Raw genomic sequence first — 16788 nt, 5'->3', positions numbered from 1 at the left:
CTCTCAAGGGAATGGGCTCTGGAAATGGAGTAACCATATCCATGATAGTGAGTATATATTGGTGTCCTGCTTTTGTTTTCGGTAAAGGTCCTACACAGTCCACCAACACCCTACTAAATGATTCCCCAATAACTGGTAAGGGAATTAGAGGTGCTGGTTTTACTGCAGGTTGCGGTTTTCCCACAATCTGACACGTATGGCATGTTTTACAAAACTGCACCACTTCCTTGGAAAGACCTGGCCAGTAAAAATGTCGACTTATACGTGATTGGGTCTTCCAGATCCCCACATGTCCCGCTATAGGAATTTCATGTGCTATTCTTAATAGTTCCCGGCGATACTTTGGCAGCACCACTATCTGATGAACATCTGTCCATTCTTCGTCCGCAGGTCTGTGAGGAGGTCGCCGCTTCCTCATTAGAATCCCAACTGTAACATAATAGTCTTCTGGAACTCCTTTTGGCTCAGCTTCTGTCAGAGCTGATTGTGCCACTTTATTTAATTCTGGATCAGCTTGCTGAGTCGTGATCAGTGGAGACTTATTAAACATTTCCTTTGGATTATCCAAATCCCCAAAGAAAGTTTCAGGTATTCGGCTATCTGACAGTGATGCCAATTTTACCTCCGACAATGGAATTTGTTTACCCATTGTTCACGTTACTATACAAGAAGGAAAAATTTCTGGAACCTTTTCCTGTAACTGTTCTGTCTCTTTGACTTCACTTGGTTTTTTTCCACGACTACTGGAGAAGCTATTACTTTTGCTACAAACAAATCGTTCGCCAGGAGTAGGTCAACTCTGTCCACTGGCAAACTATGGACAACTCCTACAGTTACTGTTCCAGACATTAGGTCACACTCTAGGTGCATCTGATACAAAGTTACGGTTATATACTCTCTGCTAATATCATTCACTTAGCATTCAGTGCGTTCTCTGGCGGAAATGCTATGCCTTTCCCCAGCAAAAGAGTCTGGGTGGCTCCTGTATCCCTAAGTATAATTATAGGTTTACCTGCCTCACTTGAGGGATAAGGAGTTACTTTTCTGTTTGACAAGAATTCCCTATAATTCTCAGGTATCTTATACATAACCCCTACACTCACATTATTTTTTGTATTTAGCCTTACAGCTGTAGTCAGAGCTACAGCCTGATCTGCTGTACTCTTGGTCAAGGCCCCTTTCTCTGCATTGGCTTTTTGTACCCCAATAAGTCCTATGGGTTTATTCCACAACTTCCAGCATTCTGTACGAAGGTGTCCCACCTTGTGGCAATGGTAACACTTTGGCTTGCAGACCTCACTTCTACTCTCAGCACCTTCCTTTCTGGCCTGAGGAGGAGATGCTGGGGCATTCCCAGCTGTCCCTTCTTATCCTCAGCTACTCACATTCCTTTCACCCTCCCACCTTCTATCCTTCTCGGGTTTGTGGGGGTGAAGGACAAAGGGTATGGCTTATACACAAGCTCATAATCATCAGCAATTTCCACTGCCTGTCTGGTTGTTGAAACCTTCTGGTTCTCTACATGGATTCTTACTAATGGAGGGAATGAATTTTTAAATTCTTCCAGGAGAATTAGTTCCCTAAGATTCTTATACGTGGTTTCCATCCTTAGTGCCCATATCCAACGATCAAAATTAATTTGTTTTACCCTCTCAAATTCTATATAAGTCTACCCAGACAGTCTCTGGAGGTTCTGAAATTTCTGTTGGTAAGATTCAGCGACTAACTCACATGCAGCGAGGATAGCCTTTTTTGCCATCTCATAATCCGCTGAAGCTTCCTCAGGAAGCATGGCATAAACTTCATGAGCTCTGCCCATCAACCTGCTTTGCATAAGCAGTGTCCAGCTTTCCTTTGGCTACTTCATCTGTTTGGCTATCTTTTCAAAAGAAATGAAAAATGCCTCTACTTCCCTTTCCTCAAACTTAGGGAGGGCTTGCACAAATTTAAACAGCTCTCCACTGGGTCCTGGGCTGGAGCCAGACCTTTCCCCATCAGAATTTTTACTGGAGTCAAGAGCACTCTTTTGCCTTCTTCCATCTTTTTTAAATTCGAATTCCTTTTCTTCTCTTTCCCTTTCCTTTTCCTCAAGTTCAAGTCTTTTCATTGTCCATTATTTTTCAAGCTCAAGTTTTTTCAATTCTTTTTCCTGCTCAAGCTTTTTATTTCTTATTTTTTGTCAAGTTCAAGCTGCCTCATCTCTAACTGAATTTTAGCTAATTCAGCTGCATTACCCTCTGGTTTGCTTTCTTCTTCTTCCAATTGTAAATGCTGTGCTATTACTTCAATTATGCCTGCTTTCTTAGCTCCTAGTTTGAATTCTAATACCAACAGTTCTGCCAAATCCTTTAGTTTAACCTTGGTTAAGTTCCTCAAATCATTCAGGGATACATCCTCCTTCCCCAGAAAAGTCGCAGCAACTGTTAAAGACATTCCAGTGGTGTAAACTTTACTCTATTACACAAGAAACCGGGTTCTTTTTATTTGTTTTCCTTTTCCAATTATTATTACCCCACTTACAATTGTAGGTTGTTGGCATTGGGTTTATCCCAGAAAGAGAGCTCCCAATTATATGTTACGACCAATGCGGAGGAATACACACTTATTCTAGTCCCACTTCTCCACAGGTCACAACATCTATTTTAAATTTTCCCACTTACTGATACAATCATATACTCTATTTTTCCCAGAGTAGAACACACGAACCAGGTTTCTTTAATGAACAACAAAATTATCTGTTTATTATAAAACAAGTCTTAAGTAGTAATGAAGTAAAGCATAAACACACAGATTTAAATTTTAAAATCCCCCTACCTTAACCCCTCACACTCACGCATACATACATACACTGGTTAACTTGAAATATAAAAAGGGATTTTGGTTCAGAGCTCTGTTACAGACCAAAAAAACCACTTGGGTTAATTACTTGCTCATTCCTGAAGAAAACAGCAGATGAGATATACTGTGTTGCAAAACTGGCACACAGTCTGACTTCTGAGTACATGTAGATGGGTCACTGAGATCTTTCTGAGCAGTTCTTTTCAGGCAGCATTGAGACCCAGTATAGCAGGCTTTTCCGTAAAGATAAGAGATGAGATGAATTGACACAGTGGACTTCTCAGGGTCTTTTAGAGATGCTGAAATGCGAGCTGGGTTGTGGTCTTCGCTCCTTCTGTCACTTCTTCAGCAGCAGGCTAACTTTATCAGCTGCTCACTCCAGAAGATAAAACACACTGACTCTACAACCAAATGCCTGCGAGTTTTTCTGACCTCTAAGGTGCACTCTGCTGCTCCCTGGCTTGTCCAATCAAGGGGCATGTGAGTGACTTCTCTGCCCACGTCTTCCCCTGCTACCAGGGTTTCTGTTCTATTTTTAACTTGAGTCATGTGACAACCAGTACACATTGTTGCCAAACTAGTTCTTTCAGTGCCCTCTTGAAAAAAAACTGTCCAACATTTATTCAGTTTAACTATGAATTCCTCAAAAAATACTTCAACAAAAAAAGTGTCACTTCCATCACACCAGGCATTGCCCTGTCCTTGAGTTGAGGGACACCCTGTTTGGAGTTAGGGTATACCTTTTACCGGATTGGGAGCAGAGGGGTGGTCATTTAGTACCGAATAATACTCAGTTGGGGGTAGATTCACGCTGTGTTGAGCTTTAGAATTGGGGACATCCTGTATTGAGTGGGGATCAACCTGTATTGAGCTGTACTGAGTTGCAATCACCCTTTATTGAGCGAAGAATGACACTGAGCTTTAATAAACTGACTGATTGGTCTTACTTGTAACTTCTAAAGATCAGCTTGTTGCTCATTATATTGGCTCGTAAGGTTAGAATGGCAGTGACCAGGAGCATGGTAAAGATCACCTGTCACTTTTAATTAATGTGCTGTGATATCAGGCAGTTCATTTCAAAGCAAGAATTTGAAAATGATTCCTAATTATTGTAAAAAGCCTTCTAGAAATTGGCCTTTTGTTGTGCTAATCTATTGTAATTTGTCCCTTCTTTCAAGTGCGATAGATCACCGCGGGTGATCCTTCACTCCACCTTCTTTTTTATATTTGAAATCTTTGGATTTGTTCTCTGTCAATTGGAAGGTCCTAATCATTGCGACTGAGGTCCTGAACTCTCCTTCTGCCTGTGGAGGCTCCGAAGAGGTACACTGGTCCTGCTTCAGGTACCACTGAGGGTATAAAGACTCGCTGTGCCCTTCTTAGTGTACAAACAGCATTGAACCTCAACTCAGTTACATGGGGCCAACGCAGAGAAACCATTGCCTCAAGTAGTCTGACCACAGCATAACTCAAAGAATTGTAAACATGGATATATATGAGAAATTTATTTTACACAGTGAGTTGTTGTGATCTGGAATATGCTTGAAAGGGTGGTGCCAGCAGATTCAATAATAACTTTGAAAAGGGATATATACTGGGAAAGGTGAAATTTGCAGAGCTATGGGGAAGAGCAGGGAGTGGCACTAATTGGATGGCTCTTACAAAGAGCTAGCACAGGCATGATGGGTTGAATGGCCTCAGTCTGTGCTATATAATTCTATAAATTGACAATATTGGTGAAAAAGTTGGCTTTTTTATAAAGTGGTAATATAGCAGTAAGTGGTAGAGACATAGAGTTATACAGCACAGAAACAGGCCCTTCGGCCCATCATGTCTGTGCCATCCATCAAGCACCTATCTATTATCATCCCATTTTCCAGCACTTGGCCCGTAGCCTTCTATGCTGTGGCATTTCAACTGCTCATTTAAATATTTCTTAACTATTGTGAGGGTTTCTGCCTCTACCATCCCTTCAAGCAGTGTGTTCCAGATTCCAACCACCCTCTGGGTGAAATTTTTCTTCCTCAAATCCCCTCTAAACCTTCTGCCCCTTAGCTTAAATCTATGCCCCCTGGTTATTGACACCTCCACTAAGGGAAAAAGTTTCTTCCTATCTATCCTATCAATGCCCCTCGTAATTTTGTATACCTCAATCAGGTCCCCCCTCAGCCTTCTCTGCTCTAAGGAAAACAACCCTAGCCTATCCAGTCTCTCTTCATAGCTGAAATACTCCAGCCCAGGCAACATCCTGGTGAATCTCCTCTGCACCCTCTCCAGTGCAATCACATCCTTCCTATAGGGTGGTGACCAGAACTGTACACAGTACTCCAGCTGTGGCCTAAGTAGCATTTTATACATCATAACCTCCCTGCTCTTATATTCTATGCCTCGGCTAGTAAAGGCAAGTATCCCATATGCCTTCCTAACCACCTTATCTACCTGTGTTGCTGCCTTCAGTGATTTATGGACAAGTACGCCAAGGTCCCTCTGACCCTCTGTACTTCCTAGGGTCCTACCATCCATTGTATATTCCCTTGCCTTGTTAGTCCTCCCAAAATGCATCACCTCACACTTCTCAGGATTAAGTTCCATTTACCATTGCTCCGCCCATCTTACCAGCCCATCTATATCGTCCTGTAATCTAAGGCTTTCCTCCTCACTATTTACGACACCACCAATTTTCGTGTCATCTGCGAACTTACTGATCATACCTCCTATATTCGCGTCTAAATCATTAATGTACACTACAAACAGCAAAGGTCCCAGCACCAATCCCTGTGGTACACCACTGATCACAGGCTTCCACTCGCAAATTACCATTACCCTCTGCCTCCTGCCACTAAGCCAATTTTAGATCTAATTTGCCATATTACCCTGGATCCCATTCTTAACCAATCTCCCAAATGGGACCTTATCAAAAGCCTTACTGAAGTCCATGCAGACTACATCAACTGCTTTAACCTCATCTACACATCTAGTCACCGCCTCTAAAAATTCAATCAAGTTAGTTAGACACGATCTCCCCCTGACAAAGCCATGCTGACTATCCCTGATTAATCCCTGCCTCTCTAAGTGGAGATTAATCCCGTCCCTCAGAATTTTTTCCAATAGTTTCCCGACCACTGATGTTAGACTCACTGGCTTGGTTTATACCTGCTACCATTCTTGAATAATGGTACCACATTTGCTGTCCTCCAGTCCTCTGGTACCTCTCCTGTGGCCAGAGAGGATTTGAAAATTTGTGTCAAAGCTCCTGCTATCTCCTCCCTTGCCTCACATAACAGCCTGGGATATATCTCATCTGGGCCTGAGGATTTATCCACTTTTAAGCCCACTAAAACAGCCAATACTTCCTCCCTTTCAATGCTAATATGTTCAAGTATATCACAATCCTCCTCCCTGATCTCTACACCTACATCATCCTGCTCCATAGTGAACACAGATGAAAATTAATCGTTTAAAACCTCACCTGTGTCCTCCGGCTCCACACACAGGTTGCCACTTAGATCCCTAATGGGTCCTACTTTTTCCCTGCTTATCCTCTTGCCCTTAATATACTTATAAAATGCCTTAGCATTTTCCTTTATCTTACCCGCCAGTGCTTTTTCATGTCCCCTCTTCGTTCCCCTAATTACTTTTTTGAATGCTCCCCTACACTTTCTATCCTTGTCTAGTGCCTCCGCTGTTTTCAGCGCTCTGAATCTGCCATAAGCCTCCTTTTTTTCCTTATCCAATCCTCTATATCCCTTGACATCCAGGGTCCCTGGACTTGTTGGACCTACCCTTCACCTTTACGGGAACATGTTGGCCCTGAACTCTCACTATTTCCTTTTTGAGTGACTCCCACTGGTCTGATGTAGACTTTCCTACAAGTAGCTGCTCCCAGTCCATTTTGGCCAGATCCTGTTTAATCATATTGAAATCGGCCTTCCCCCAGTTCAGTACCCTTATTTCCAGTCCCTCTTTGTCCTTTTCCATAACTATCTTAAATCTTACAGAGTTATGGTCACTATCCCCGAAATACTCCCCCACTGACACTTCTACCACTTGTCCGGCTTCATTCCCCAGGATTAGGTCCAGTACTGCCCCTTCTCTTGTAGGACTTTTATGTACTGGCTCAAAAAGCTCACCTGTATGCACTTTAAGAATTCTGCCCCCTTTAAACCTTTTGCACTAAGACTGTCCCAGTTGATATTGGGGAAGTTGAAATCCCCGACTATTATTGCCCTATTATTTTTACACCTCTCTGAGATTTGCCTACATATCTGCTCCCCTGACTGTTTGGAGGCCTGTAGTACACTCCCAGCCATGTGATTGCCCCCCTCCCCCACTTTTTGTTCTTAAGTTCTCCCCATATGGCCTCATTTGAGGAACCTTCTAAGATATCAACCCTCCTTACTGCAGTAATTGACTCCTTGATCAAAAGTGCAATATAGCAGTAAGTGGTAATGCAAGAATAATATAGAAGTAAATGGTAATACAACAGTAATGTATCAGTAACTGGTAATGTAGCAGTAATGTATCTCTAAGTGGTAATGCAACAGTAATGCAGCAATAAGTGGTAATGCAGCAGGAATGCAGCAGGAATGTATCTCTAAGTGGTAATGCAACAGTAATGCAGCAATAAGTGGTAATGCAGCAGTAATGCAGCCGTAAGTGGTAATGCAGTAATAAGTGGTAATGCAGCAGTAATGCAGCCGTAAGTGGTAATGCAGTAATAAGTGGTAATGCAGCAGTAATGCAGCCGTAAGTGGTAATGCAGTAATAAGTGGTAATGCAGCAGTAATGTGTCCCTAAGCGGTAATGCAGTAATAAGTGGTAATGCAACAGTAATGTATCACTAAGTGGTAATGCAACAGTAATGCAGCAATAAGTGGTAATGCAGCAGGAATGTATCTCTAAGTGGTAATGCAACAGTAATGCAGCAATAAGTGGTAATGCAGCAGTAATGCAGCCGTAAGTGGTAATGCGGTAATAAGTGGTAATGCAGCAGTAATGCAGCAGTAATGTATCTCTAAGTGGTAATGCAACAGTAATGCAGCAATAAGTGGTAATGCAGCAGGAATGTATCTCTAAGTGGTAATGCAACAGTAATGCAGCAATAAGTGGTAATGCAGCAGTAATGCAGCCGTAAGTGGTAATGCGGTAATAAGTGGTAATGCAGCAGTAATGCAGCCGTAAGTGGTAATGCAGTAATAAGTGGTAATGCAACAGTAATGTATCACTAAGTGGCAATGCAGCAGTAATGCAGCAGGAAGTAGTAATGCAGCAGTAATGCATCTCCCCAGGCTACACCCTACTATTGCAGCATCTACAGCACAAGCACTTTTAACTCTGTTTGATGACAACATAAATATGTCAGAAACTATCCCTGCAATGTTCAACTTCAAAATCATTTTTCTTGTCTATAATTCTTCACCTTTCTGGTACCTAATTTATGCTTCCCCTTTAACTCACAGTCAGATGTTGCTCAGTTGGGAGTATTCTTGCCTCTGAGTTTATATGGTTGTGGGTTGATGTCCTGCTCCAGGACTTGAGCACAAGAATCTAGGCTGACACTCCAATACTGAGGGAGTGCTGTCTTTTAGATGAGACACTAAATGAGACTTCATCTTCTTGCTCGGGTGGATGTAAAAGATCCCATGGCACTATTTTATGGAAGAGCGGGGAAGTTTTCCTTGGTGTAAAATAAAACAGAAAGTGCTGGAAATACTCAGCAGGTCTGGCAGCATCTGTGGAGAGAAACAGTTAACCTTCCAGGTCAGCACTTTCTGTTTTTATTTCAGATTTCGAACATCCGCTTTTAAGTTTTCCCCGGTGTCCTGGCCAATATTTATCCCTCAATCAACATCACAAAAATATTACATCTGGTCATTACCTCATTGCTGTTATTGGGATCTTGCTGCGTGCACACTGGCTCCCGCGTTTCTGACATTATAACAGTGACTAAACTTTTAAAAGTATTTCGCTGGCTGTAATGAAAGGTTGTGAAAGGTGCGATAGAAATGCAAGTCTTTCTTTTTTCAAATCAGTAAGAAAGATAGGATGAGAATGGTCAGGATAGATAGGAGCAAGTGGATAAGAAGGAGGAAAGTCAGGGGGGTAAATGGAAGGAAGTGGAGAACATAACAACATAAGAAATAGGAGCAGGAGTAGGCCATTCAGCCCCTCAAGCCTGCCCCGACACTCAGTAAAATCATGGCTGATCTGTCCCAGGCCTCAACTCCTCTTTCGGGCCTGCTCCGCATAACCCTCGATTCCCCGAGATTTCAAAAATCTATCTACCTCTTCCTTAAATACACTTAGTGATCTAACCACCACAACTCTCTGAGGTGGAGAATTCCAGAGATTCACCACCCTGTGAGAGAAGAAATTACTTCGCATCTCAGTTTTAAATGTGTGCCCCCTTATTATGTATTGCACTGTTGAACTACAAGAAAGCCCCCAGCAAGTTAACAACTGCAGCACTTAAAACAGCCAGAAGCGCTGCACAAAGAACAGCCAGGTGCTGCGCAAATGACTACTGGCAACACCTATGCAGTCATATTCAGCTGGCCTCAGACACCGGAAATATCAAAGGAATGTATGATGGCATTAAGAGAGCTTTTGGGCCAACCATCAAGAAGATCGCCCCCCTCAAATCTAAATCAGGGGACACAATCACTGACCAACGCAAACAAATGGACCACTGGGTGGAGCACTACCTAGAACTGTACTCCAGGGAAAATGTGGTCACTGAGACTGCCCTCAATGCAGCCCAGTCTCTGCCAGTCATGGATGAGCTGGAGGTACAGCCAACAACATCAGAACTCAGTGATGCCATTGATTCTCTAGCCAGCGGAAAAGCCCCTGGGAAGGACGGCATTACCCCTGAAATAATCAAGAGTGTCAAGCCTGCTATACTTTCAGCACTCTACGAGCTTTGCCTGTGCTGGGATGAGGGAGCAGTACCACAGGACTGTGTGATGCCAATATCATCACCCTCTATAAGAACAAGGGTGACCGCGGTAACTGCAACAACTACTGTGGAATCTCCCTGCTCAGCATAGTGGGGAAAGTCTTCACTCGAGTCTCTTTAAACAGGCTCCAGAAGCGGCTGAGCACAGTATGGCTTTCGAGCAGAGAGATCGACCATTGACATGCTGTTCTCCCTTTGCCAGCTACAGGAGAAATGCCGTGAACAACAGATGCCCCTCTACATTGCTTTCATTGATCTCACCAAAGCCTTTGATCTCGTCAGCAGACGTGGTCTCTTCAGACTACTAGCAAAGATCGGATGTCCACCAAAGCTATGAAGTATTATCACCTCATTCTATGACAATATGAAAGGCACAATTCAGCATAGCGGCGCCTCATCAGACCACTTTCCTATCCTGAGTGGCGTGAAACAGGACTATGTTCTCGCACCTACACTGTTTGGGATCTTCTTCTCCCTGCTGCTCTCACATGCGTTCAAGTCTTCAAAAGAAGAAATTTTCCTCCACACAAGATCAGGTGGCAGGTTGTTCAGCTTTGCCCGTCTAAGGACAAAGACCAAAGTACGGAAAGTCCTCATCAGGGAACTCCTCTTTGCTGACGATGCTGCATTAACATCTCACACTGAAGAGTGTCTTCAGAGACTCATAGACAGGTTTGTGGCTGCCTGCAATGAATTTGGCCTAACCATCAGCCTCAAGAAAACGAACATCATGGGACAGGATGTCAGAAATGCTCCATCCATCAATATCGGCGACCACGATCTGGAAATGGTTCAAGAGTTCACCAACCTAGGCTCAACTATCACCAGTAACCTGCCTCTCGATGCAGAAATCAACAAGCGCATGGGAAAGGCGTCCGCTGCTATGTCCAGACTGGCCAAGAGAGTGTGGGAAAATGGCGCACTGTCACGGAACTTAAAAGTCCGAGTGTTTCAAGCCTGTGTCCTCAGTACCTTGCTCTACGGCAGTGAGGCCTGGACAACGTATGCCAGCCAAAAGCGACGTCTCAATTCATTCCATATTCGCTGCCTCTGGAGAATACTTGGCATCAGGTGGCAGGACCGTATCTCCAACACAGAAGTTCTCGAGGCGACCAACATCCCCAGCACATACACCCGACTGAGCCAGCGGCGCTTGAGATGGCTTGGCCATGTGAGCCACATGGAAGATGGCAGAATCCCCAAGGACGCATTGTACAGCAAGCTAGTCACTTGTATCAGACCCACCGGCCGTCCATGTCTCCGCTTTAAAGACGTCTGCAAACAAGACATGAAGTCCTGCGACATTGACCACAAGTCATGGGAGTCAGTTGCCAGCGATCGCCAGAGCTGGCGGGCAGCTGTAAAGGCAGGGCTAAAGAGAGGCGAGTCGAAGAGACTTAGCAGTTGGCAGGAAAAGAGACAGAACTGTGTAACAGCCCCGACAACCAATTTTATCTGCAACGCCTGTGGAAGAGTCTGTCACTCTAGAATTGGCCTTTATAGCCACTCCAGGCGCTGCTCTACAAACCACTGACCGCCTCTAGGCGCTTACCTATTGTCTCTCGAGACAAGGGGGCCAAAGAAAGAAAGTCATCCGCTGCTGGTTTCTGAAAAATTTCTAATCCTCTGGCCTACCACTAGCTTTTGCCGATTTGTACGCCTTTGTTTTTGATTGGATACTCTCCTTGACCGCCTTTGTTAACCACGGGTGGTTCATCGTTCTCATCGAGTCCTTCCTTCCGACTGGAATAAATGTTTGCTGAGTGTTCCGAAATATCTGCTTAAAAGTCCCCACTGCTCCTCTATTGACTTCCCCTGTAGTCTATTTTTTCAGCCCGCTTTAGACAATTTTTCCTTCATTCCTTTGAAATTGCCCTTGTTTAAGTTGAAGACACTGGTTTGAGACCCACAGTTGCTCACCCTCAAACTGAATTTGAAATTCTACCATGTTATGATCGCTTCCCCCTCGAGGATCCTTAACTATGAGATCTCTTATTAATCCTACCTCATTACACATTACCAAATCTAAAATAGCCTATTCCCAGGTAGGTTTTGCAACATATTGTTCTAAGAAACAATCCCTGATGCACTCTACAAATCCGTCTTCCATGCTACCCTTGCCAATTTGATTTGTCCAGTCTGTATGCAAATTAAAATCGCCCATGATAATTGCAGTGCCCTTCTTACACGCCTCCATTATTTCCTGTTTAATATCTTGTCCTACAGAGAGGCAACTCCTTGGGGGCCTATAGACCACTCCCACCCGTGATTTCTTTCCCTTGCTATTCCTTATTTCCACCCAAACTGATTCTACATCACGATCTATTACACCTATATCATTACTGATCTCTATATGTTATCACTGATACCTTCCTTTAATAACAAAGCTACTCCACCTCCTTTTCCTTTCTGCCTATTCTTCCGGAACGTTGTATATCCTTGAACATTGAGTTTCCAGTCCTGGTCATCCTGCAACCACATCTCAGTGAAAGCTATCAAATCATATTCATTTGTTTCTATCTGTGCCGTCAGCTCATCTATCTTGTTACAAATGCTACGTACGTGCATTCAGATAAAGAGCCTTAAGCTTTGACTGTTTACTACTTTTACCTACTCTGGTTCTAATTTCTGCTGCACTCTTATGCTTGTAATCTCTGTCCCTTCCTGTCACACTCTGACTGATGTATGCCTCTTCACTACCCTGCACCTCTGCTCTCTCGTTACTTATTGACTTTTTAAACTTCCTTTCAATTGAAGGAGGTAAAAAAGGAAGCTACAAAGGAGGAGAGTCAGGCGGGGTAAGAGAAGGTGAATCAAACAGCAAGAAAGACAGACGTAGGCGAAGGAGTGGGCAGATCACAAGAGAATGTCATATCTAGTGACTCAGAGATAGTATGAACCAAACTGTATGAAACAGATTAAATGCGGAGCTCAAAGACTGGAGTCCTAATTAAATCTAAGAGGTCATTTTTGAGTCTTTGTCTTCAGCATAGATCCCTTGTTAGTGCCTGTTGCCAGTCAAAAATCAGATGACGCAGGTGGATAAGGTAGTCAAGAAGGCATCCGGCATGCTTGCCTTCATCGGTCGGGGCATAGAGTATAAAAATTGGTAAGTCATGTTGCAGCTGTACAGAACCTTAGTTAGGCCACACTTAGAATATTGCGTGCAATTCTGGTCGCCACACTACCAGAAGGACGTGGAGGCTTTGGAGAGGGTACAGAGGAGGTTTACCAGGATGTTGCCTGGTCTCGAGGGCATTAGCTATGAGGAGAGGTTGGAAAAACTCAGATTGTTTTCACTGGAACGACGGAGGTGGAGGGGTGACATGATAGAGGTTTACAAAGTTATGAGCAGCATGGACAGAGTGGATAGTCAGAAGCTTTTTCCCAGGGTGGAAGAGTCAGTTACCAGGGGACATAGGTTTAAAGTGCGAGGGGCAAAGTTTCGAGGGGATGTGCAAGGCAAGTTTTTTACACAGAGGGTGGTGAGTGCCTGGAACTTGCTGCCGGGGGAGGTGGTGGAAGCAGGTACGATAGCGACGTTTAAGAGGCATCTTGACAAATATATGAATAGGAAAGGAATCGAGGGATATGGGCCCCGGAAGTGCAAAAGATTTTAGTTTAGGCAGGCATCAAGATCGGCGCAGGCTTGGAGGGCCAAATGGCCTGTTCCTGTGCTGTACTGTTCTTTGTTCTTTTTGTTCTTTTGACAATGTTATTACCTTATGTCTGCTAACACACTCACCGCTAGCAAGGCTGCGTATGAGACTGTAACCAGGAGAGATGACCCCTTTCATCGGTCAATAGCCAAGAGGGCCCCGTAGCTGGCTCAGCAGAGACAGCAATCTCTCAAGGCTAAGGAAAATGTCCTTCCTCCGCACTCATACCTCAACAAACTGCCGGGAAATTGAAATTCCTGGATTCAAGGAATAACAAGTCTTTCTCTAACCATTTCCTACTGTGGCAACCAGACCCTGAATAATTTCCAAGGAGGATTTATACATCCTCTGTGTTCAGCTTCCACTCAACAAATGCTTCTTTCAGTTTAGCTGCTCACTCAATGCTCTCTAGTTACTGTGTCAATTCTGCCAGTCTCAGAAACATACAGAGAGCCATTTATCCAACCTCATCAAACCACAGAGAAGCAGCCAGAACATGCAGGACACAAGAGGGCACTGGCTACAAATCGTGTTAAAAAGTGAATAAACAGATAATCTGAGTAAAGCTTTGAAATAACAGCAGGAGATTGCTGTGTGTTTCTCTAAACCCTGTTCCCTTTGAATGAAGCTCCCCGAACAACAAGATCCGCAAATTCACCCAGAGCTTATTGAAACAAATACTTCAAAATAGGAATGAAAACAACAACTGCCTTTTTGTTTACAGGTCTACCCCAGGCCCCCCCCTCCCTGAGTAAAATTAAAATACAACCAGAATTTGGACCAAAAGATGACACAACTTTCTCAGGCTATAAATGAAATAAAACTAAATCTCGAGGTACAGAAACCGAAACTAAAGGCAGTTATTATTGTGGCATTGAGTGCAGTATAATGGGAATGCTTCATATCGGATATCGATTCTTCTCCACTGATACAGACTGATTCTCAATACTTACAGCCTTGCCTCTGGGTCCTGGAGGACCAGTTCCACCAGCCATTCCTCTGTCACCCTAGAGAGAGAGAAACAAAGTTAATGTGATGCTGCAGTATTTGCAGGACTAACAAATCATCTCACGACAAAGAGGTCCCATGGCCAAGGGTAATCCACTGTCACTTCAAAACCATGAATCAGAGATTTCCGCATTGCCAGAAATGCACCAAAGGACATTTGTTACCTTGTTGAGTTCCAGTGATGTGATGTTAATGGCAACAGAACCTATACCAGTGACGCACCTTCTGGTGTTTAACAGCACAGCTGAGGTGACCTAATTGAGATCTTCATGAAGGATCTTTATAAGAAAAGGGACGACAGATTTTCCCTGGTCACCGAGATGTAATAAGAGGGCAGCAATTTGGATAATGAGGGAAAGAATTACAGGAAAGGTTAGAAGAATTTTTTTTTTTTATTCTCTGTCACAAACCATTGTTGGAGCAGAGTTTGCATCAAAGGGAAGTTCATCACCAGAACCCCACATTAGCACTCTATCACAGTGCGCGTACACATATCCCACTGTGCAATTTACTAGCTGCACATGGATGCAAATGCCACAGTGCAGTATACGGGTTGTGAGTCGTTCTGCAACAGCCAAGCCAGAAGCAACACATGCTTCATACAATCAGTAAAACATTCGATAATTACCCTGCAGTTAGAGTCGCTGACCTTCCCGGATTGATCTGGAGTTTCCAGAAATTAACCATCAATCTCCAAAGACTCAGCTGCAAGCTGAGAAATTACTGGGGAATTTTTAAAATATCGGAGATGGGGGAAAAAAAGCAGCTTGACGGACAGTAAACAATCATCCAATCAGGTAAGGAGTATCTTCGCTTTCCAATGGCATGGAAAAGCTGAGTGTCGGGAGGATGGACGTGTTGGGTGACCAATGGCAGGAGTGAGATTTATCAGCCCCACCCACAACCCCCCCCCCCCCACCCATGCCGTATTCCTCAACCCCACCCAGCACATCCCTTGTGGGATCGGAATTCCTCCCCCCCGCCCCTCCAAACTGGACTTTAAAACTGGACTTTGTGGAGTATGGGGAAGGAACCCCAACCCCCACGGACACTAGTACTGTGAATAAGAGCCAAACCTCAAAACAAAGCACACAGAGGCAGGCTGCATTCGATTAGTCAAATTTCAAACATCCCAACATCACAACAGAACTGATACTGTTAAAGGACTGGATTTTGGGACATTATCATAACAGTGACACAGGATAACTGCCATCATGTTAAGTAATCGGGGAGGCCATTGTTACAACTAACCGGCCCCAGAGCACATCATTCACTCCTGTCAAGACAGGAGAGAAACCTCTTTCATGGATATGAGCTTTGGATCCTGGGTTACCTCACCTTGGTGGAGTTCATTTTTCTCGGTCAGGGAAATCACATCAGCACTAAATGGATCTGTCTGGGCCAGGCAGGTAACAGAGGAAAGAGATTAAAAGGTGCTAAGTGCTGACCATCCAGCAGGATGGCTTCAGGAAATGTGTTCAAAATATTTCAATAAGGATCATCATAAAAAAGGACAAGATCGAAGGGTTTGGCACTGCAGTTATGTGAAGAAGGACGTGGACTGGTCATCTCAGGTCCAGGCCTACAATCAACATTGGTAATGACCAGCCGTGTGGGTGATTGAAGGTTTTTCAGTCAAATCTTGAAGGGGTTTGTACTGTGGGGACTGCAGTCGAGAAGGAGGGTCAGGAACGGTCTACCTGGCTCATGGACCTACAAATTCTCACCGGAAGAACCAACTGTGTGGAGGATTGTAAGTTATCAGCCAAATCCAAGGGGTATTTGAGGCTGAGTTGTAAAATAGTTTTAAGTGTAGCAACCAAATTCTGGGAGGGTTTGGGTTTTGAAATGAGTGAATTTGGGGCAGAACCGTAGGGTTTTGCCTGTGGTTTTTTTCGAAAAGTCAGGGTGACTTGTGTGTTTGGGTGAGCGCCGAGGTTAAATCGTAGAGGGATTTAAATTGGACTAACCAATCAAAGTGTCATGTGGTGTCCTTTAAATTAGTTTAGAGGTCTTTGTAAAAGGGTGTTAGGAGGGTTTTTTTTTAATTAAGCAAATTTGTGGTTCAGCCTAACCCTGTGTTGTGTGCAATTTTGCTCTTGTAATTCCCAAAGTCCAAGAACTGTAATAAGGGGGTATGGGACAGAACCTCTTACACCCTCATCCTCACCAAATCACCATATCCCTCAGCCCCCTCTACCATATCGATCAGCCCCACCTACTGTATCCCTTAACCCCACCCAGCACATCCCCCAACCTTGCCCACAATATTCCCCAACCCCACTCACTATATCCTTCGACCCCAGACATCATATTGTCTCAACC

At 44.0% G+C, this 16788-nt stretch overlaps 1 protein-coding gene across 1 annotated transcript in view; it reads right to left on the bottom strand.

The window, feature by feature from the left end:
• The window catches only part of col9a2 (procollagen, type IX, alpha 2), a 159022-nt gene that overhangs the window by 53201 nt on the left and 89033 nt on the right, over nt 1-16788 (bottom strand). Inside the window, exon 11 of the mRNA XM_068011034.1 lies at nt 14409-14462. Within this exon, the coding sequence (XP_067867135.1) occupies nt 14409-14462 (54 nt within the window). The remainder of the gene's footprint in view (nt 1-14408; nt 14463-16788) is intronic.

This window comes from Heterodontus francisci, chromosome 31 (assembly GCF_036365525.1).
Source record: "Heterodontus francisci isolate sHetFra1 chromosome 31, sHetFra1.hap1, whole genome shotgun sequence".
Classification (NCBI taxonomy): domain Eukaryota; kingdom Metazoa; phylum Chordata; class Chondrichthyes; order Heterodontiformes; family Heterodontidae; genus Heterodontus; species Heterodontus francisci.
Note: the sequence above shows the minus strand (reverse complement) of the source record. Positions and strands in the feature narration are given on the sequence as shown.